The 18,461-nt window shown below is 40.6% G+C and overlaps 1 protein-coding gene across 2 annotated transcripts in view; it reads left to right on the forward strand.

The window, feature by feature from the left end:
• Positions 1-18,461, forward strand: part of LOC117518597 (guanine nucleotide-binding protein G(q) subunit alpha) — an 89,911-nt gene that overhangs the window by 48,719 nt on the left and 22,731 nt on the right. For both annotated transcript variants that reach the window (XM_034179770.1, XM_034179771.1), the window contains exon 2: positions 5,855-6,039. In XM_034179770.1, coding sequence (XP_034035661.1) covers positions 5,855-6,039 — 185 coding nt within the window. The remainder of the gene's footprint in view (positions 1-5,854; positions 6,040-18,461) is intronic.

An 18,461-nucleotide genomic window follows, 5' to 3' on the forward strand; every position in this document is an offset into this window, starting at 1 on the left:
ACTTCATCCTTGTCATTTTTGTACCTGAGGTAAGAACATGCACCATATCCTATGCAGCTGGCATCTGAAAAATGGTGTAATTCTACTCTGACAATGTTATGAAAGTCATGTGGGTGGTAACATCTTGGGATCGAGACCTCTTTCAGCTTAAGAAGTCCATTCATCCATTCCTCCCACCGTAGCTTTATATCTTCCGGAAGTGGATCATCCCATCCGATGCCTCTGTGACAAAGCTCTTGAAGGATACGTTTTCCACTTAGGCTGAATGGAGCAATGAACCCGAGTGGATCGTAAAGAGAGGCGATGACAGACAAACAACCACGACGGGTTGAAGGCTGATCCTTCAAGCTGATGTTAAAGCTGAACATGTCATCCTTTATCAGCCACTGGATGCCGAGAGCACGTTCTGATGGCGTTGGATCAAACTCTAGAGGCTTGACGCTTGCTGCTCTTTCAGATGGGTCTAAGCAAGACAATGCAGCTTCTTTATTTGAGTTGAATTTGTGGAGGCGCAGGCCTCCTCTTTTGCACAACTCTTGTGATTCAGTGATCAGTTTTTTAGCTTCGTCAACTGACGGGATGCTGACTAATCCGTCATCAACATAAAAATTTCTCTCCACAAATGCTGATGCCAGGGGGTAGTTAGCTTTGTGTTGTCTTGCTAGATGCTTTAAGCCAAAATTGGCACATCCTGGAGACGAAGCAGCTCCGAATAGATGAACGGCCATCCTGTACTCCTGTGGTTCCTTCTCCAGATCTCCGCCTTTCCACCAGAGGAACTTCAGATAATTCCTGGATTCAGGAGTGACAGAAAACTGATAAAACATTCGTTCAACATCACAGATAATGGCTACAGCTTCTTTTCTAAATCGACAAAGCACTCCTACCAGAGGATTGATCAGATCAGGTCCAGTTAGCAGGGTGCCGTTTAGAGAAATACCATGGAATTTGGCTGAACAGTCAAAAACGACTCTTAGCTTATTTGGTTTTTTGGGGTGGTAGACACCGTGATGTGGAAGGTACCACTCTGTCGCTCTCTCAGATGTTGCAGGGGCAAGCTCTGCATCACCCTTGTTAATGGTTGCCTCCATGAATGTTTTGTACTGCTCGTAGTATTGTTTGTTGGCCTTTAATTTTTTCTTAAGACACTGTAGGCGAACTGTGGCTAGCCTCTTGTTGTTTGGTAAGTTGGGTGGACTGTTGCCTTTGAAAGGGAGAGGCATCTCATAATGCCCGTCCTCCTTCTGTGTGATGTGGTCACTGAGGAACTGAATGAAATGAACATCATCTTGTGAGACATATTTATCCTCATAAGTTCTCTCAATGAAGTCTGATTCCAAAGTCTTCAGAACATCTGTTGCTGATGGAACTGGCAGTTCTCTTACTGTTAGCCGATGTACGAAGCTTTGACTTCCTTGCCTGTCTAGGTGGGGGTTTGACAAGCCTATTATACTCCATCCTAGTTCTGATCTCTGTGCGAACGGTTGATTTTTGTCACCTAAGATAACTTCAAGAGGAGCCAGCGCTGAAGGACAGTCATATCCTATCAGGAGTCCTACATCACAGTCCTGAAGGGGTGGCAACTTGTCTGCCAAGCTTCTGAGATGAGGCCACAGTAATGCTGTTTCCTTTGTTGGAATGTAAGACTTATCCACTGGGATGAAGTCACGGCTGTAGGCCTGTTGTAGTTGAATGCGACTCTGAGTCAAGACCACGGACTTGTAGACCACGAACACTCTTGCTCGATACGATTGTGTCGATGGCTGTCATGGTACTGAGTTTCAGCTTTACTGACTGTGCATTCACATTCAGCTTATCAAGTACATCTTCTAAGACAAATGTTGAGTCACTCTGTGTGTCTAATATTGCATACGTAAGTATTTCTCTGTGTGGCTCTCGCAATGAAGAAACAAAGACTGGGACAATACTTGAAGTAGCAGAAGCGCGTTGTGTTGATGTATGGGATATGACCTTCTGCACTTCTTGGCTTGCACCTTCTTCTGTGGAAGTGGAGCCGTTCAGTATTGCTTCCACAGGTCTTTGGTTCCTGTCTTCGTGCAAGCAGGTTGGGTGACGACGGCTGCATATGTCGCATGTGTGTCGTCTCTTACAGTCTTTAGTCATGTGACCCTTTCTTAAGCATCCAAAGCAGAGTCGATTTTCATGAATGAATGCCTTTTTATCTTCAGCACTTTTTGTTGTGAAAGTGGGACACCTAGGGATGCCATGAGTTTCACTTTTACAGACAGAGCAAGGTAATTTCGGTTTACTGTTGTTCGTTTCTTCTTTCTCTTGAACTACACTCTTTGATTGTGTGCTTGTGTTGAAAGCTCTGGCTCTCTTTGGGATCCTGTCATCTACAGGTTTGAAATTTATCGAGAGTGGAGAAGCAATTGGGTTGCAAGCTATCCGTGCCTCTCTGCTGAGGAACTCTGTGAAGCATGCAAAATCTGGATAGCTGTCAGATGTGTCAAGTTCATCCACAACAATTCGACTCCACTTTCGTACGATCCATTCCGGCAGTTTTTTGAGCAACTTGTGGTTTTCTTCACAGTCATTAAGGATAGCTAATCCTTTTATATGTGGAATTGCCTCCTTGCAGCTTTGTAGGAAGTCAGCAAACTCCCGTAGTGCTAGTGCGTCATTTGTGCTGATCCTTGGCCATTTCATGAGCTTTTCGCGGAAAGCTTTCTGTATGATGAATGGGTTCCCATATCTGTCCTGTAAAACTTTCCATGCTCCATTGTATGCATTCTCTGAATTTCGATAAAAGAAACCTTCAACAGCTTTACGCGCCTCTCCAACAAGATAATTTTTGAGATAAAACATTTTCTCGCTCGCTGGAAGTGGTTTTCTGTCAATCAGAGTCATGAATGACATCTTCCAATCTGTAAACTGTAAAGGGTCACCACTAAATGTGGTGGGTTCAGGGACTGGCAAGCGGTTCATACTCAATGAGCTAGCAATTGCTTGTGCTAAACTGACAGACTCCTGGGTCACTGTCATTTCAGGAATTGCTTGGCGAGGTTGGAACGAAGCAGCGTCTGGATTCAGCAGAGGCTCTGTTTTTATCTTATAGTGAGCTGAGCTAGTTGTGTCGTTAATTTCATTTTGGTTCTCAAAACCTTCAAAACTATCGTATGCTCTCACACGAGCTGCTGCTATAGCAACTTCCTTTGTTGCTTGTAACTGCTGCAGTTTTGCTCTCTCTTGTTCCAACTGTCGTTGCATCTCCACCTCTCTTTGCTTCATTTCTGACAACATTTTTGCCTCATTAAGTCTCCATTCACTTTCTAACTTGTGAAGATGTGCTCGTTGTGCTTGAATTTCTTCTCTGGCTTTTAATTGCTCCAGCTTAGCAGCAAGCTCTGCTTCTGCATCTACTCTGTTGCCGTAGGCACTGACTGAGCCGGAGCATTTGCTTGATTTCTCTGACGACTCTGATGAACTTACAGTTTCAGTTTTAGATAAGCCAAAGACAGATCCATATTCAATTTTGTTTAATGTTTCTCTTACTCTTTCCTTTTCAAGTTGATCGTTATAATCTTCATCAATAGTCTCTTGACGGTTGCTTATGAGATCACAAATTTCCTTTGTCAACATAACACACGCATCCATTTTTTTGACAACTTCTGGCGTGGTGCTACTGTTACGCAGAATAGGTTCATACTGTAGTTTTACAGCATTGTACTTTGCTTGAATATCGTCCTGTAACTTATTGAGGTCTCCTAATGAGCAGAGGGTTTTTAATCTTGTCCTAGTTTCTCTTGCTACTAGCTTCCAAGAGTCATAGGCCTTGTTGAATATTTTCTCACGTTTTTTGGAGTCTTGGTTACGCATTTCTTGGCCTTTCTCTGTTAGCTTCCTCTCACGTGAGCTAGACCTGAATGGTGTGTCTGTGGGATTGTCTGTTTCTTCTGGTGGGAGTGACATCTTGTTTGTTTGTGCGACTGTTTCAAGTCTGACGTGGCTTTGATTGTCCTATGCCTGAATTCACACCTATGAGCTGTAGCTATCTTTTACCACAGAGTAATATCTATAATCAAGCATTCACAGATGATGGACATTCAAAGGGATTCTTAGCATGAAACAGTAACAAGTGTTGTAAATGAGTGTTGCTGGTATTAATAGCAAAGAGCTTCACTCATAAACAGAAATATCATGAATTATTATCCCTAAACACATTCCATTTGTCCTGAAATATTCATCACCTCAGCACTGTTATATCTTAGAAATCAACTCTCAAATTAATTTCGACCTCGAAACGATATAAAGCATTTCAGTTATGCTTTAAGCTTGTGCGTGCGTATGTAAATCGTCCTCTTTGCTCCTTGGCACTCAAAGTCCCTTTAGCATCCGTAGTTGTACCTTCAGTGTGCCGTCCTTTTTGATTTTGCCTGTGCAGGATATCGACGTGAGCGGAATCAGCAGGCTGGTATCCGTTTGGTAGCTGGATCTCAGATGAGGTGGCATCAGCTTCTCTGCAGGGATGGCAGGTCTCTCGTAGCCGGAAAGGAGTTTTCACTGTAGCGACCCGCTTGGAATAATAAAGCAAGATGCAGAGAGCTTCGACTGGTGCAGCTTTAATTTCTCTCCTCCCCTTTTGACTGACTGACATTTGACACCGTGAAAACTATGAAATGGACACAAAAATACATAAATTTCCATAGCACCATATTTCACAAATATTGCATAGAATTATATTCACATTTTAGCCTTAACACCAGTCCTTTAATAAACTGAAATAATGCATTTCACAAGAAATTAACCCTTCAAACCAGAGTTACAGCTCTTGTTGAAATAAGAACAATAAATAAAACAAATCCCTCATTTTTATGGATAAATCATCCCCTCCTACCTCCTTCTGCTTCCAAGGGCGCTACGTTTGAGCTCCGTTTGCTAGCAGCCTATCTTCCACACACATCTCACAGGGACAGTCCTTACATGCGACATAAACGATGCAGAACACAGAGCAAACAATAAATACATTTCTTAGGTTTTAATACATAACATGATAAGTAATTAATTTGTTCACATTTTACCAGCTCATGCGTGACGTGAACATGTCGTTGCGACAAGACAGGAGCGTAATGTCTAACGTCGGCAGCACAGGAAGTAGAAGAAGAAGAAAACGGTGGTCTTCAAAATAAAGCACCAAGCTGTAGCGTGTCAGAACTTCATCATTCGCCATAAACGAAATTAACCGCCATTTACACACAGATCTTATATTTTTTAGTGGAACGAGAACGTGACCTAAAAGATTTTGTAACATTTGACATTTTGAACAGGTCTATTGCACAGGTATATTTATTGGTTATGATTTTTATTATTTATATTACAACTGGTGGCATTTGAAAGTGGTAATGGCATTTCACAACACTTTATTTAGAATTCAATTGGTCTGGTGGTGGTGTTTGCCATTTATTATCTGGTATTGATCTGGTGATAGTCTTTTTTTTTTTTTTTAGCTCCCAATTTTCTATAGGAATATAAACTTCTTATGGACACTGAACTACTACTACTATTTCAAATTAAAGCTAATTAATTAACTTCAAATTAATAACTTTTTAATGATTCCGTCAAAAGTGTTATACAAATTATTAAAAAGAAATAGCAAACTATACTATATTCAAAAAATGCAAGATCATAAATCAAGCAGCCTGAATCAGTGTTGTAATAATTACAGTATATTGTATTTCATTTTCATCCTGAGCCAAAATTGGTATGCTCAAAAATCTGTCCTAATCTGGTTACACCCTAACAATATGGCTTTGCTTTCTTGGAAAAATACTTTTCATAGCTTTTACACATTTCACACTTCTTGAGTTCTCTAATGTATCTATTCTTCCGACAGGTACTGGAGAGAGTGGCAAGAGTACTTTCATCAAGCAGATGAGGATAATCCATGGGTCAGGCTACACAGATGAGGACAAGAAGGGTTTCACTAAACTTGTCTACCAGAACATCTTCACCTCCATGCAGGCTATGATCCGTGCAACTGAGACCCTCAAAATCCCATTCAAGTATGAACAGAATAAGGTGTGTACTGTCAAGTATTTGGCCCAAAATATTCTCATGTTATGTATTTATAAAAAGATTAATAGCCACATATTTGGTTATGCTTATTAGCAGTGCTTTGGTTGTTAGCATGAGGGGTGCTTACAGTAGGTGCCTGCTGATCACAGTTGGGCGCTTTGTCACTGTTTGATCAGATGTTCTTTTAATCCACTGGAAACTGCATTCAATTACATTGAGTCTGGTTGTAAAATCTTCTCCAATGTTTATATATATATATATATATATATATATATATATATATATATATATAACAAATCAAATGATGGAACCTGAAGGAAGAAGATTGTCTGAAATTCAGGAAGGAGGTGAGACAGACACTAGTTTGGCTACAGCACAGACTGCATATAGTCCTTTGGCTCGTCCCTTTTTCAGTTGTGGTTGCCACAGTAAATCTGGTATGGATTTGTACGAGGTCTGTTAGAAACGTATCCGACCTTATTTTTTTTCAAAAACCATATGGATTTGAATCACGTGTGATTGCGTCAGCCAAGCTTGAACCCTTGTGCGCATGCGTGAGTTTTTTCATGCCTGTCGGTTGCTTCATTTGCCTGTGAGCAGGCTTTGAGTGAGGTGTGGTCTACCCCTCTCGTCTATTTTTTATTGCGAATAAATGTTTGAACGATTTGGATCTTTGCTGCATCAATTTTTTCCAGAAACTGTAAGAGACCTCCAGGTGGACACCGTTCGAAAAATTAATATGGCTTTTTTTATGGGGATTAAACAGATTAAGGAGTGTTACTGCCCCTTTAAGGACGGCCCACAACTGCTGAGAGCGCAGCGCGCTCCCAGCGCCGATGGACAGGCTGACACCCCGCACAAACAACCAGATCATTTCCAACGTGAAAGCTTTGTTGATCCGGGACCTCGTCTGACTTTCACAAAAAGGCAGAGGATGTGGACATCAGCACTTTTTCCGGCACATTCCACCGTTACAGGAGGTTTTTTTTTTTTTTTTTTCATGGAAAAAGAAGCCGAGGGACGCGCCACGGAGCCGTTCATTACGCGGGACAAAACCACCTTGGTGTTGGTCTCACAGGACGGCTTAAAGGTGGATTTCAGATGGATTCTGGTTGTTTTCCAGTCGTGTGAATATCCGATTGTGATTGTGCATGAGCTGGACATGCCAGAACATGTCCTGTGAGGCTTCATCACGGCGTTGCTTTTCGCCATGCAGCTCCGTCACGACGCACGGAATTCCTCGGCCTTTGTTTCTCTTTCCATGACAAAAACTCCTGTAACAGTGAAATGTGCCGTTCATTTCTAAACTGGACGCTGTCTTGATCCGGTATGTCCTCTGACTAGCACAGGAATTGTGAAAAGACGTGGACATCAGCACTTTTTCCGGCACATTAAGACAGACGTGCGGAGGAGTTCAGCGCGTCGTGGTGCATCCGCTCGGCGCAAAGAAACGCCGTGATGAAGCCTCACAGGACATGTTGGGGCTTGTCCAGCTCAAGCTCAATTTCTCGGATATTCACATGACAGAAAAGCAACCGGAATCCGTCTGAAAGCCGTCCTGAGAGACCAACACCGAGGTGGTTTTATGCCGCGTCCCTCGGCTTCTTTTTCCATGAAAAAAAAAAACTCCTGTAATGGTGGAATGTGCCGGAAAAAGTGCTGATGTCCACGTCTTTTCGCAATTTCTGTGCTAGTGAATGAAAAGAGGAACAAAGGCCGAGGAATTCCGCACGTCGCGGCGGAGCTGCATGGCGAAAAGCAACGCTGTGATGAAGCCTCACAGGACATGTTCTGGCATGTCCAGCTCATGCACAATCACAATCGGATATTCACACGACTGGAAAGCAACCGGAATCCATCTGAAATCCACCTTTAAGCCGTCCTGTGAGACCAACACCAAGGTGGTTTTGTCCCACGTAATGAACGGCTCCGTGGCGCGTCCCTTGGCTTCTTTTTCCATGAAAAAAACAAACTCCTCTAACGGTGGAATGTGCCGGAAAAAGTGCTGATGTCCACACCATATGGATTTGAATCATGTGTGATTCAAATCCATATGGTTTTTGAAAAAAATAATAAGGTCGGATACTTTTCTAACAGACCTCGTATGTTGTATGATTTGTATGATTTGGCACAAGTATTATGCTGGATGGTTTTCATGACACAGCTCCACATTACATATACAACCCCTGGCAAAAATTATGGAATCACCGGCCTCAGAGGATGTTCATTCAGTTGTTTAATTTTGTAGAAAAAAAGCAGATCACAGACATGACACAAAACTAAAGTCATTTCAAATGGCAACATTCTGGCTTTAAGAAACACTATAAGAAATCAAGAGCAGTCAGTAATGGTTACTTTTTTAGACCAAGCAGAGGAAAAAAAATATGGAATCACTCAATTCTGAGGAAAAAATTATGGAATCACCCTGTAAATTTTCATCCCCCAAATTAACACCTGCATCAAATCAGATCTGCTCATTGACATTGACCCTATGCCATGACATTGACCCTATGTGTCTTTTTGCAAGGAATGTTTTTGTAGTTTTTGCTCTATGGCAAGATGCATTATCATCTTGAAAAATGATTTCATCATCCCCAAGCATCCTTTCAATTGTCCAAAATATCAACATAAACTTGTGCATTTATTGATGATGTAATGACAGCCATCTCCCCAGTGCCTTTACCTGACATGCAGCCCCATATCATCGACTGTGGAAATTTACATGTTCTCTTCAGGCAGTCATCTTTATAAATCTCATTGGAAAGGCACCAAACAAAAGTTCCAGCATCATCATCTTGCCCAATGCAGATTCGAGATTCATCACTGAATATGACTTTCATCCAGTCATCCACAGTCCACAATTGCTTTTCCTTAGCCCATTGTAACCTTGTTTTTTTCTGTTTAGGTGTTAATGATGCCTTTTGTTTAGCTTTTCTGTATGTAAATCCCATTTCCTTTAGGCGGTTTCTTACAGTTCGGTCACAGACGTTGACTCCAGTTTCCTCCCATTCGTTCCTCATTTGTTTTGTTGTACATTTTTTGATTTTTGAGACATTGCTTTAAGTTTTCTGTCTTGACGCTTTGATGTCTTCCTTGGTCTACCAGTATGTTTGCCTTTAACAACCTTCCCATGTTGTTTGTATTTGGTCCAGAGTTTAGACACAGCTGACTGTGAACAACCAACATCTTTTGCAACATTGCGTGATGATTTACTCTCTTTTAAGAGTTTGATAATCCTCTCCTTTGTTTCAATTGACATCTCTCGTGTTGGAGCCATGATTCATGTCAGTCCACTTGGTGCAACAGCTCTCCAAGGTGTGTTCACTCCTTTTTAGATGCAGACTAAGGAGCAGATCTGATATGATGCAGGTGTTAGTTTTGGGGATGAAAATTTACAGGGTGATTCCATTTTTTTTTTTTTTTCCTCTACTTGGTCTAAAAAAGTAACCGTTACTGACTGCCACAATCTTTTTTTTCTTGATTTCTTATAGTGTTTCTTAAAGCCAGAAAGTTGCCATTTGAAATGACTTTAGTTTTGTGTCATGTCTGTGATCTGCTTTTTTTCTACAAAATTAAACAACTGAATGAACATCCTCCGAGGCTGGTGATTCCATAATTTTTGCCAGGGGTTGTAGAATGGGCAGGGGTGGTCTTGAACTTAGGAGCCTTCTGCTGTGAAAACATGTGCACTCAGTGCTTGGCCATGCTGCCATAGCATAGACTGTGTGTGTGTGTGTGTGTGTGTGTGTGTGTGTGTGTGTGTGTGTGTGTGTGTGTGTGTGTGTGTGTGTGTGTGTGTGTGTGTGTGTGTGTGTGTGTGTGTGTGTGTGTGTGTGTGTGTGTGTGTGTGTGTGTGTGTGTGTGTGTGTGTAACATCAACCAAAGGTTTTCTATAAAGCCTCAGAAGAGTCTACATGAAGCCCATATTTGGGACTCGCCATGTAAGCAGCATTAATAGTGCTTCCTCTGGCTACAATGCAACAACCCCCCCCCCCCTTATCCAGTGATAAAGAGGTGGGGCATGGATGGCTCACTGTGTAATGGTGCGTTTACACATAAGCAAGACGCATTACGAATGTCATTTGTTACACCCCATTATGTAACACCTCATTATGTAAAAGGCTGACAAAATGTAATAAATTTTCACACCATTATGTATTCATTTACGCATTTTGTAACAATTGCTGCATTTTGTAATAAGCCGCTTGAATGCAATATGTAATATATTTCTCTACATTTTGTAATAAAATTATTACACATTGCGGAGGCTATTACAAAATGAGGTAGCTGATTTTTTTTTAGGGGTTTGCAAATGTAATAACATGGTGCATTATGTAATAATCAACAAAAATGGGTATCTTTTTCAGCACTGTGATCTATCAGGCACATAAAGCACATCATATATCATCAGTAATGACAATTGCATTGTATATCATACAGCCCAGCCTAGATTAGTGCACATGCAGGTTTTGATTCATGCCATCTAAGCCTCACTTACTGTTTTAGGTTTGCTTTGAGAAACCTAAAAGCCCATGCATTCACTATCTGTCAATAGAAGCCAGTGTGATAGAAGAACAGTCCAGACAGGGCATTATCTGGGGGCACAAATGATGTGGGGGCATTGTGTAGCACAGACTCAAGACTGGCACTATTTCATTGGTAGTCCTTTAGCTACATGTCGGAGAGATTTATCTACAGGAACAAAACAGACAGAAAAGGATAAACCAAATTGAATTGATCAGAAGTCATGGGGAGAGGAGTCATAGGTAAGGGCCATTAGAAACGTGGAAAGCTGTGATTTAAAATATTTTGGTGGCTGTTTAAAGTGCTCAAGTTTGGTGTGTTATTCTGACACAGATATAAAATAGCCTAACTGAAATAGGCACATGAACACATATATAAACATTAAAACAAGGAGAGCAGTTTTTTCTTTTTTTTAATTCACTAAGATCCCAATTACTGTTTTTCCAATAGAACAAAAACAAAAGAAAAAGGCACAAGCTTACTTACAACTCCCATTATGAATATGAAGGAACAAACAAAAAATAAAACTATTTTTCAAGAACCATGAACAAACCTTTACAACCGAACATCAGTAAAAATCACACACAATACGAACCACATTTTTTTTTTTTTTTACACTGTTTTCCAAAAAATGTCAGATTTTAAATTGACCATAGCCAGTACACTTCAGCAGAAGCCAGGCCATCATCCAACATCATCCCTAAGTCGCATTGCCAGACCGCTATTCTGCCCTGCATATTTATAAAGCCTCATCATGCTTACTTCAACGTCACTATTTACATCAATACCAAAAATGAATTAAACCTTCTCTTAAGTACATCTGGGGATGGAATGCTTCAGCAAGATTTCGAAAAACCTTTGAAACTCTATTAAATATGCCAAGCATTGACATGTCCATATCCAATGTCAACTTGATGATAAATGAAATCAATTCTGGCAGCAGGATGGGCAGGCCAAGCTCTCTGTCTCTCTCATTATCATCCAGAGGTCCATGTAGCTGGACATCATGTGTGGGGCCACCAAGGGCATCATCTTGAGATTCAGTTGGTTGGGTATACTGTTGTTGTCCATCAGCAAATGGTGTGAGCTCTTCATGGTCATGGTCGGATTCATTTTCATGTCTTTGAATTAGTCTTTCCCTCTTAGCTTCCAATATGTTTTCAATAAATGGAGAGATTGATCCTTCCAGACTTAAATAGTGCTCCCCATGTCCTTCAGCAGTGTGTCCAAGGACTAACAAAGGATTGCCATCACGGTATGTATTGAATGGAGAAATAATTGTAGATGCATCAGCACCCAATGACGACACAACAAGAAATTGAACGTTGAAAATCTGAGGCCCTTTGAGGGGTGATATAGTTCCCATATGTCCCACATTGTGACATTCTCTTCAAATACTCATCCCAGTCATTTTGATCAACAAAGTGTGACAGGTGTATTCCATTCGCATATGGATTACACCTTAAATCTTGAACAATTTCCTCTCAAAGTTTCGGGAGATCTGAAAATTCCATACATGGCTAGCTGATCAGATATTGCGGCAAACTGGCTTGTGACATCTGATACAAAGAACCATTTTTCTTGCATTTTGGGATCTCCAGGAATCTGAAACACCACTTTGTATTTGGCAAACTTTACATTTAGTTTCACAGTTCTACCAGTCAAGACCCGATACCTTCTTGAACCTTTGTCTTTCACTCTGACCAAAATAGCTTCATTAACATTATAAACAGATAGTGGGTTTTGCTTTGATTTCAGACTGATCATTCGCTTCTTACAGTGCTCAGTGGCCTTCTGTGCCTGTCTTCTCAATCTGTTCTGTTTAGAACGAAACTGATGGCGCTGTTTTAGAGAGGGTTCAGGGAGTGGATTATTTAAATATTCCTTTCTGATAGAAGAGGGAGACCCTGATAAGGAATGCATTATTCTATTTCTTTTTCTCCCATAATAAATTTCAAATGGAGTCATCCAGCCTAACTCTTCCTTGGGATCTTCATTTAGCACTCTGGAATATGAAGGCAGATGTTTTACCCAATTATCCCCTCTTCTCTGAAATCTTATCATGTCATACAAAATCTTTTTCCTTATAACTCTGTGGCTCCTCTCTACCTTTCCTTGACTTTGTGGGTGGTATGGTGAACTCTGAATTATTCTGACTTGCATGGACTCCATCAGCCTTTTCACTGCGCCTTGAAATTCAGTCCCTCTGTCATGCTGCAAAACTGTAGGAGGGCCATGTTCAGAATAAATATCCTCCAGATGGTTAGCAATTTCCACACTACTTCTACTCTTCAGTGGTCTCAGCCATATATATCGACTGAAAACATAGACTACAGTAAGTATGTATCGATATGTATGCCTTGAATAATCTTCCATTTCCCTATATCAAAAAGGTCAATCTGATGTGGTGTACTTCTCTGGCCCTAATCGGCCTTGGGATGAGTTTGTTTCCAAATCTAGCCTGGTTTAGTTGGTAGCGTTCAGACCTATCCAAAGTGTTCTGAACCTTCCTCACACTTATGCCAGAATATTGCTCATTCAGTCGTTTGTTCAGTTTTTTTGCCCAAGATCCTTTGGTGTCATCCATACGTTTTTGAACCACTCCCTGAATTTCAGATTTTAAAATGACTGGCTTCCCGGCACACAATAAGGTTTGTCCATCTTCACTTAGAGTAGACATTTCTATTCCTCCACAGCCTCACTCATTTTGTTGAATTCTTGTCCGTTCAGCAACAGGGACATTGAACTCTCCTCTCAGTTTGCTGACTATAATGCTGTACACATCTTCACTCATTGACTGCGGTTGTCCATACCCCATGCATGACACCCAAAGGGTACAGGTCAGAATAGTGGCTAATACCAGATCTGTTAGAAAAGTAGTCATAGATAGGATTAATTCCATTCTGCTAGCTGCAAGACAATACCTTACATTTTTTATTATGTTCATACATGGTAACCTATTATTAGATATTTCTAACAAGGCAATGTATGTTTAAATTTATTATTTCTTTTACATTTTTTTTTCTTTTATTCAGAGTAAAGTCAGATTTGAGGTAGCATTAGGGATGTTTGATGATAGTAATACTGAAAACACAAGCGAACTTGGCAAGACTAGAGTGAATTACACGCGTGTGCTATATAGAGGGCTTGGGCAAGTCTAGCAGTTACGTGGCATCTTGTCACAAGCTCAAAATGCTATACCCCCTGGCAAGATGAACGCATGGTTCATTTGTTACTGTGTTACAGTAGTCTTACCACTTGCATTTTCGACATGGAATTTTATTATCATTATTATTATTATTATTATTATTTTCTGATTTTTTTTTTTTTTTTTTTTCTCCCCTCATCCTGGAGCCAACTTGCGCCGCCCCCGGGAGAGGGTCCGCAGTGGTTGAGAACTAGCCTACTGCTTTAAAATGTGTAGCTTAAACCTGCTAATTATTTTACACATAAATTAATGAACGTGGAAATCTATAAAACATCTTTAATTATTACTGTGACTAAATTCATGTGTGAGAAATGAAATAAAATAATAAAAAAAAAACACTATCAGTCATATTTTTTTCAAGTCCACCAAGCTTTAGGTTAGCTGCTGTCAGCTAACCAACACATTGTAGCCTAACCAGCATAAAGGTTGTAGCTGTCATTGCAAAGTTAACATGCAACCTAGCTTTACTTTTAATATTTATTACCTCTAAATAGGACAAATCTGAATTCTGCTTTAAAAAACAATACATATTAAATTTAAATATAATTCCATACCTTTGAACATGCAGGTGCTGTGATGGCTACATGTGCGGTGATGTCATGACAAGTGCAGTGATGTCATGACCAAAGAGCTCTTTGTCATGACCTCAACTGTCAAAATAAACCTATACTAGTAGAGAAGAAATATTCGAGAATATTCTAGTTTTATAAAAGTAAGAACCTCCCAGCAGTTAACACATTACTGCATAAATGTTTTTATGATTTTGCCAAATTTTAATTTAGAAATCATTATTCCATTGAAATATTAATTTATAATTAATTCTATTTTATGAATATTTTTATGTAGGATAGGCTATCAAAGACTGACATGGGAGCGACGGAAATGTGCTGTATACTTGTGGAGGAGATGGGACAGTGTGTAGTAAAGGAGTGTATACTACTGATGACAGATGATAATGAGGGGAGACAATGTAGGCTACTGTGACTATGGGATGATTTACTAATGGAACAATAGTGAGAATGGTGAAAAAAGGGGTAGTATGTTGTGTGAGGGGTGGATATACTACTGACAACAGGCTTAGATGTCCTCATGAATCCAAATCAGTTAAGTCTTTATAAGGTTTTACTTTCTGCCCTCGGCCTGTATGTACACTAATGCAGACTATACAATGCTGTTGTCATTACTGGTGCTATATGTTGTGCTTTATGTGCCTGCTAGATCACAGTGCTGAAAAAGATACCCATTTTTGTTGGTTATTACATAATGCACCATGTTATTACATTTGCAAACCCCTAAAAAGTCAGCTACCTCATTTTGTAATAGCCGCCGCAATGTGTAATAATTTTATTACAAAATGCGGAAAAATATATTACATATTGCGTTCAACATTACGATTAATGGCACGTGTTGCTGGAGAATTATCAGGAACCATTACACACGGTCAAGAATAGTGTTCCGCGTTGTTGTGCGCTATTGCGCGTAACAGCGCATCGTTAAGTTCTGTCACGTTGTGAACGAGGTGAATTGTCTCCACACACACCCATATTCATCCAACCGAATTCAGATCGCTCCAGTTTTTCAGAAGAACTTTGTGACTGCATGCATAGTTGGGCTCTGTGCCATGGAGTGGCGTAGAGAGGAGGAGGAGACAGACAGAGCCAGATGTGTGGCTTCATGCGGGTCTCGTCTCACGCATTTTCCCAAACATCAGGCACATGCAGCAGGTGGAACACCTGCAGGAGCGCTCTGAAGAGCACTGAAATTAGACTTTTAGCCGACTTGGTGTCAGCAGTCAAACTGAATGTGGTGCAGCAGGGTTTAATTGTGCGCACGCTTCTTCCTCAGCCGGACAGGAGGAGGTGCAGAGATGTCTGGCTGCACGTGAGTCTCGCTCCTCTGGTTCCTCTGGCTCAGACTCGTTCTCCCGCTCATCGGTTACAACAGCAGGTGGAACACCTGCAGGAGCATCTTGAGGAGCTTCAGCAGGAACCGTGGAACGACATTTGGAGCCGAGTTTAATTGTGCGCACGTGACAGAAAACTGATTCGTCGTGGCGCGCAGTGAAATGTGACGCCGCGTTACAAGTCGTGTCAAAACTTGACAGTTTCCGTGTCACTTCGTAATAACGCGTGACAGTTTGGGCTCCAAGAACCATCACAGGAACCACTACGAACGTTGTCACATTCTGTTAAGGATCACTACTCATCAAGACGGATCAATACGCTCAGTTGCGACCTCCACAACGTGAGACAAAATGAGGGTGGTGTGTGACATTCGTGGAAGATTTTTTGACAGGCAAAAACATGCTCCAGGAATATCAAGAATATCACGCACCAACATGCACTATTTTGAAACCTATTCAGATGCGTTAAGTCACATTAAGAATGTCAGGAATGTGTCACGAATGACAGAAAAATGACATTCGTAACGCGTCTTGCTTGTGTAAACACACCTTTAATAGTGCGTGTTGGTGCGTGATATTCGTGGAGCATGTTTTTGCCTGTAAAAAAATCTTCCACGAATGTCACACACCACCCTTATTTTGCCTCACGTTGTGGAAGTCGCAACTGAGCGTACTGATCCGTCTTGATGACTAGTGATCCTTAATAGAACGTGACAACGTTCGTAGTGGTTCCTGTGATGGTTCTTGGAGCCCAAACTGTCACGCGTTATTACGAAGTGACACGGAAACTGTCAAGTTTTGACATGACTTGTAACGTGGCGTCACATTTCACTGCGCACCACGACGAATCAGTTTTCTGTCACATGCACACAATTAAGCCCGGCTTCATAGCGTTTAATTTGATGCAGTATGCCGAAAAGGAACAGTGACGTGCAGTCGGCCAAGTGTCGTTCCACAGTTCCTGCTGAAGCTCCTCAGAACGCTGCTGCAGGTGTTCCACCTGCTGTTGTAACCGATGAGCGGGAGAACGAGCCTGAGCCAGAGGAACCAGAGGAGCTACTGGTAGGTGCTAAAAGTGTTATCGTCGTTAGCGTACAATACTAAATAAGATGAAAATTTGACTCGGTGCCAGTATTGCAGCAGGGACGTCTTGGATGATCCCTTAGGACATTTCACCACAAAACAAACCATATTATTATAGTTGTTCATGTTCTACACTTACTACCGTGCTTTTTCAGTGGTGGCTCCTAAGTATGGAATGAGCTGCCCACTCGTATCAAAATGGCCCCCACCCTGGATACTTTTAAATCTCGTTTAAAAGCTTATTTTTATTCCATGGCTTTTAATAGTGCATGAGAGTTGCGTGGTCTTCTCTTTCTTTAATTGTATTTTTATCTTTTAGTGTTTTATCTTATCTGATATTTTTGTTTTTATATGTTTAATCTATTGTATTTTAACTTTATTTTTTAAACTTTCTCTGAAAACGATAAGAGTTTCGGGGTGAAGTATGTCATCTCCTCTGTAAATCCGAGCAATCACTTTCAAATAAAAAGCTTCAGAAGCTTTGTGGTTGGACATAACCGCATTTGTTTCGCTCTGTGTGTCAGCCATCGGGATGTTTCTGTTTTGCTAATATGTACATCACACACCAAGAAATGCCAAGTGAGATGTTTTCCAGAAATGCACTTGTTAACTCCCTCAAGGAGAGCAATAAAAACACCAGAGAGCACTAATTATGAGCGCAAGTGCGCAGAGACTTACAATCATGAATACTTTAATGTTGTGTTGCTAACTAGGATGTTAAAAATGTGCAACATGTCCTTTAAGCTTTTTAAACATTATTTATGACCTGTGCATAACATAAAATGAAATGTAACAAAATATGAAATTTGCATCATAGTTAACTTAAACTTAAATTGCCTCAAGTTGTGGCTCTTAGAATGGATAAAAACATGACAAATCATTAATCGTAAAGCACTTTGAGCATCGAAAGCAGATGGAAAAGTGCTATATATAGGTGCTGGTCATAAAATTAGCATATCATGAAAAAGTTGATTTACTTTCAGTAATTTCATTCAAAAAGTGAAACTTGTATATTATATTCATTCATTACATACAGACTGATACATTTCAAATGTTTATTTCTTTTAATTTTGATGATTATAACTGACAACTAATGAAAATCCCAAATTCAGTATCTCAGAAAATTAGAATATTACTTCAGACCAATACAAAAAAAAGCATTTTTAGAAATGTTGGCCAACTGAAAAGTATGAACATGAAAAGTATACTCAACAAAAATATAAATGCAACACTTTTGGTTTTGCTCCCATTTTGTGTGAGATGAACTCAAAGATCTAAAACTTTTTCCTCATACACAATATCACCATTTCCCTCAAATATTGTTCACAAACCAGTCTAAATCTGTGATAGTGAGCACTTCTCCTTTGCTGAGATAATCCATCCCACCTCACAGGTGTGCCATATCAAGATGCTGATTAGACACCATGATTAGTGCACAGGTGTGCCTTAGACTGTCCACAATAAAAGGCCACTCTGAAAGGTGCAGTTTTGTTTTATTGGGGGGGGATACCAGTCAGTATCTGGTGTGACCACCATTTGCCTCATGCAGTACAACACATCTCCTTCGTATAGAGTTGATCAGGTTGTCAATTGTGGCCTGTGGAATGTTTTCCACTCCTCTTCAATGGTTGTGCGAAGTTGCTGGATATTGGCAGGAACTGATGCACGCTGTCGTATACGCCGGTCCAGAGCATCCCAAACATGCTC

Source organism: Thalassophryne amazonica, chromosome 10, assembly GCF_902500255.1.
Source record: "Thalassophryne amazonica chromosome 10, fThaAma1.1, whole genome shotgun sequence".
Taxonomy (NCBI): domain Eukaryota; kingdom Metazoa; phylum Chordata; class Actinopteri; order Batrachoidiformes; family Batrachoididae; genus Thalassophryne; species Thalassophryne amazonica.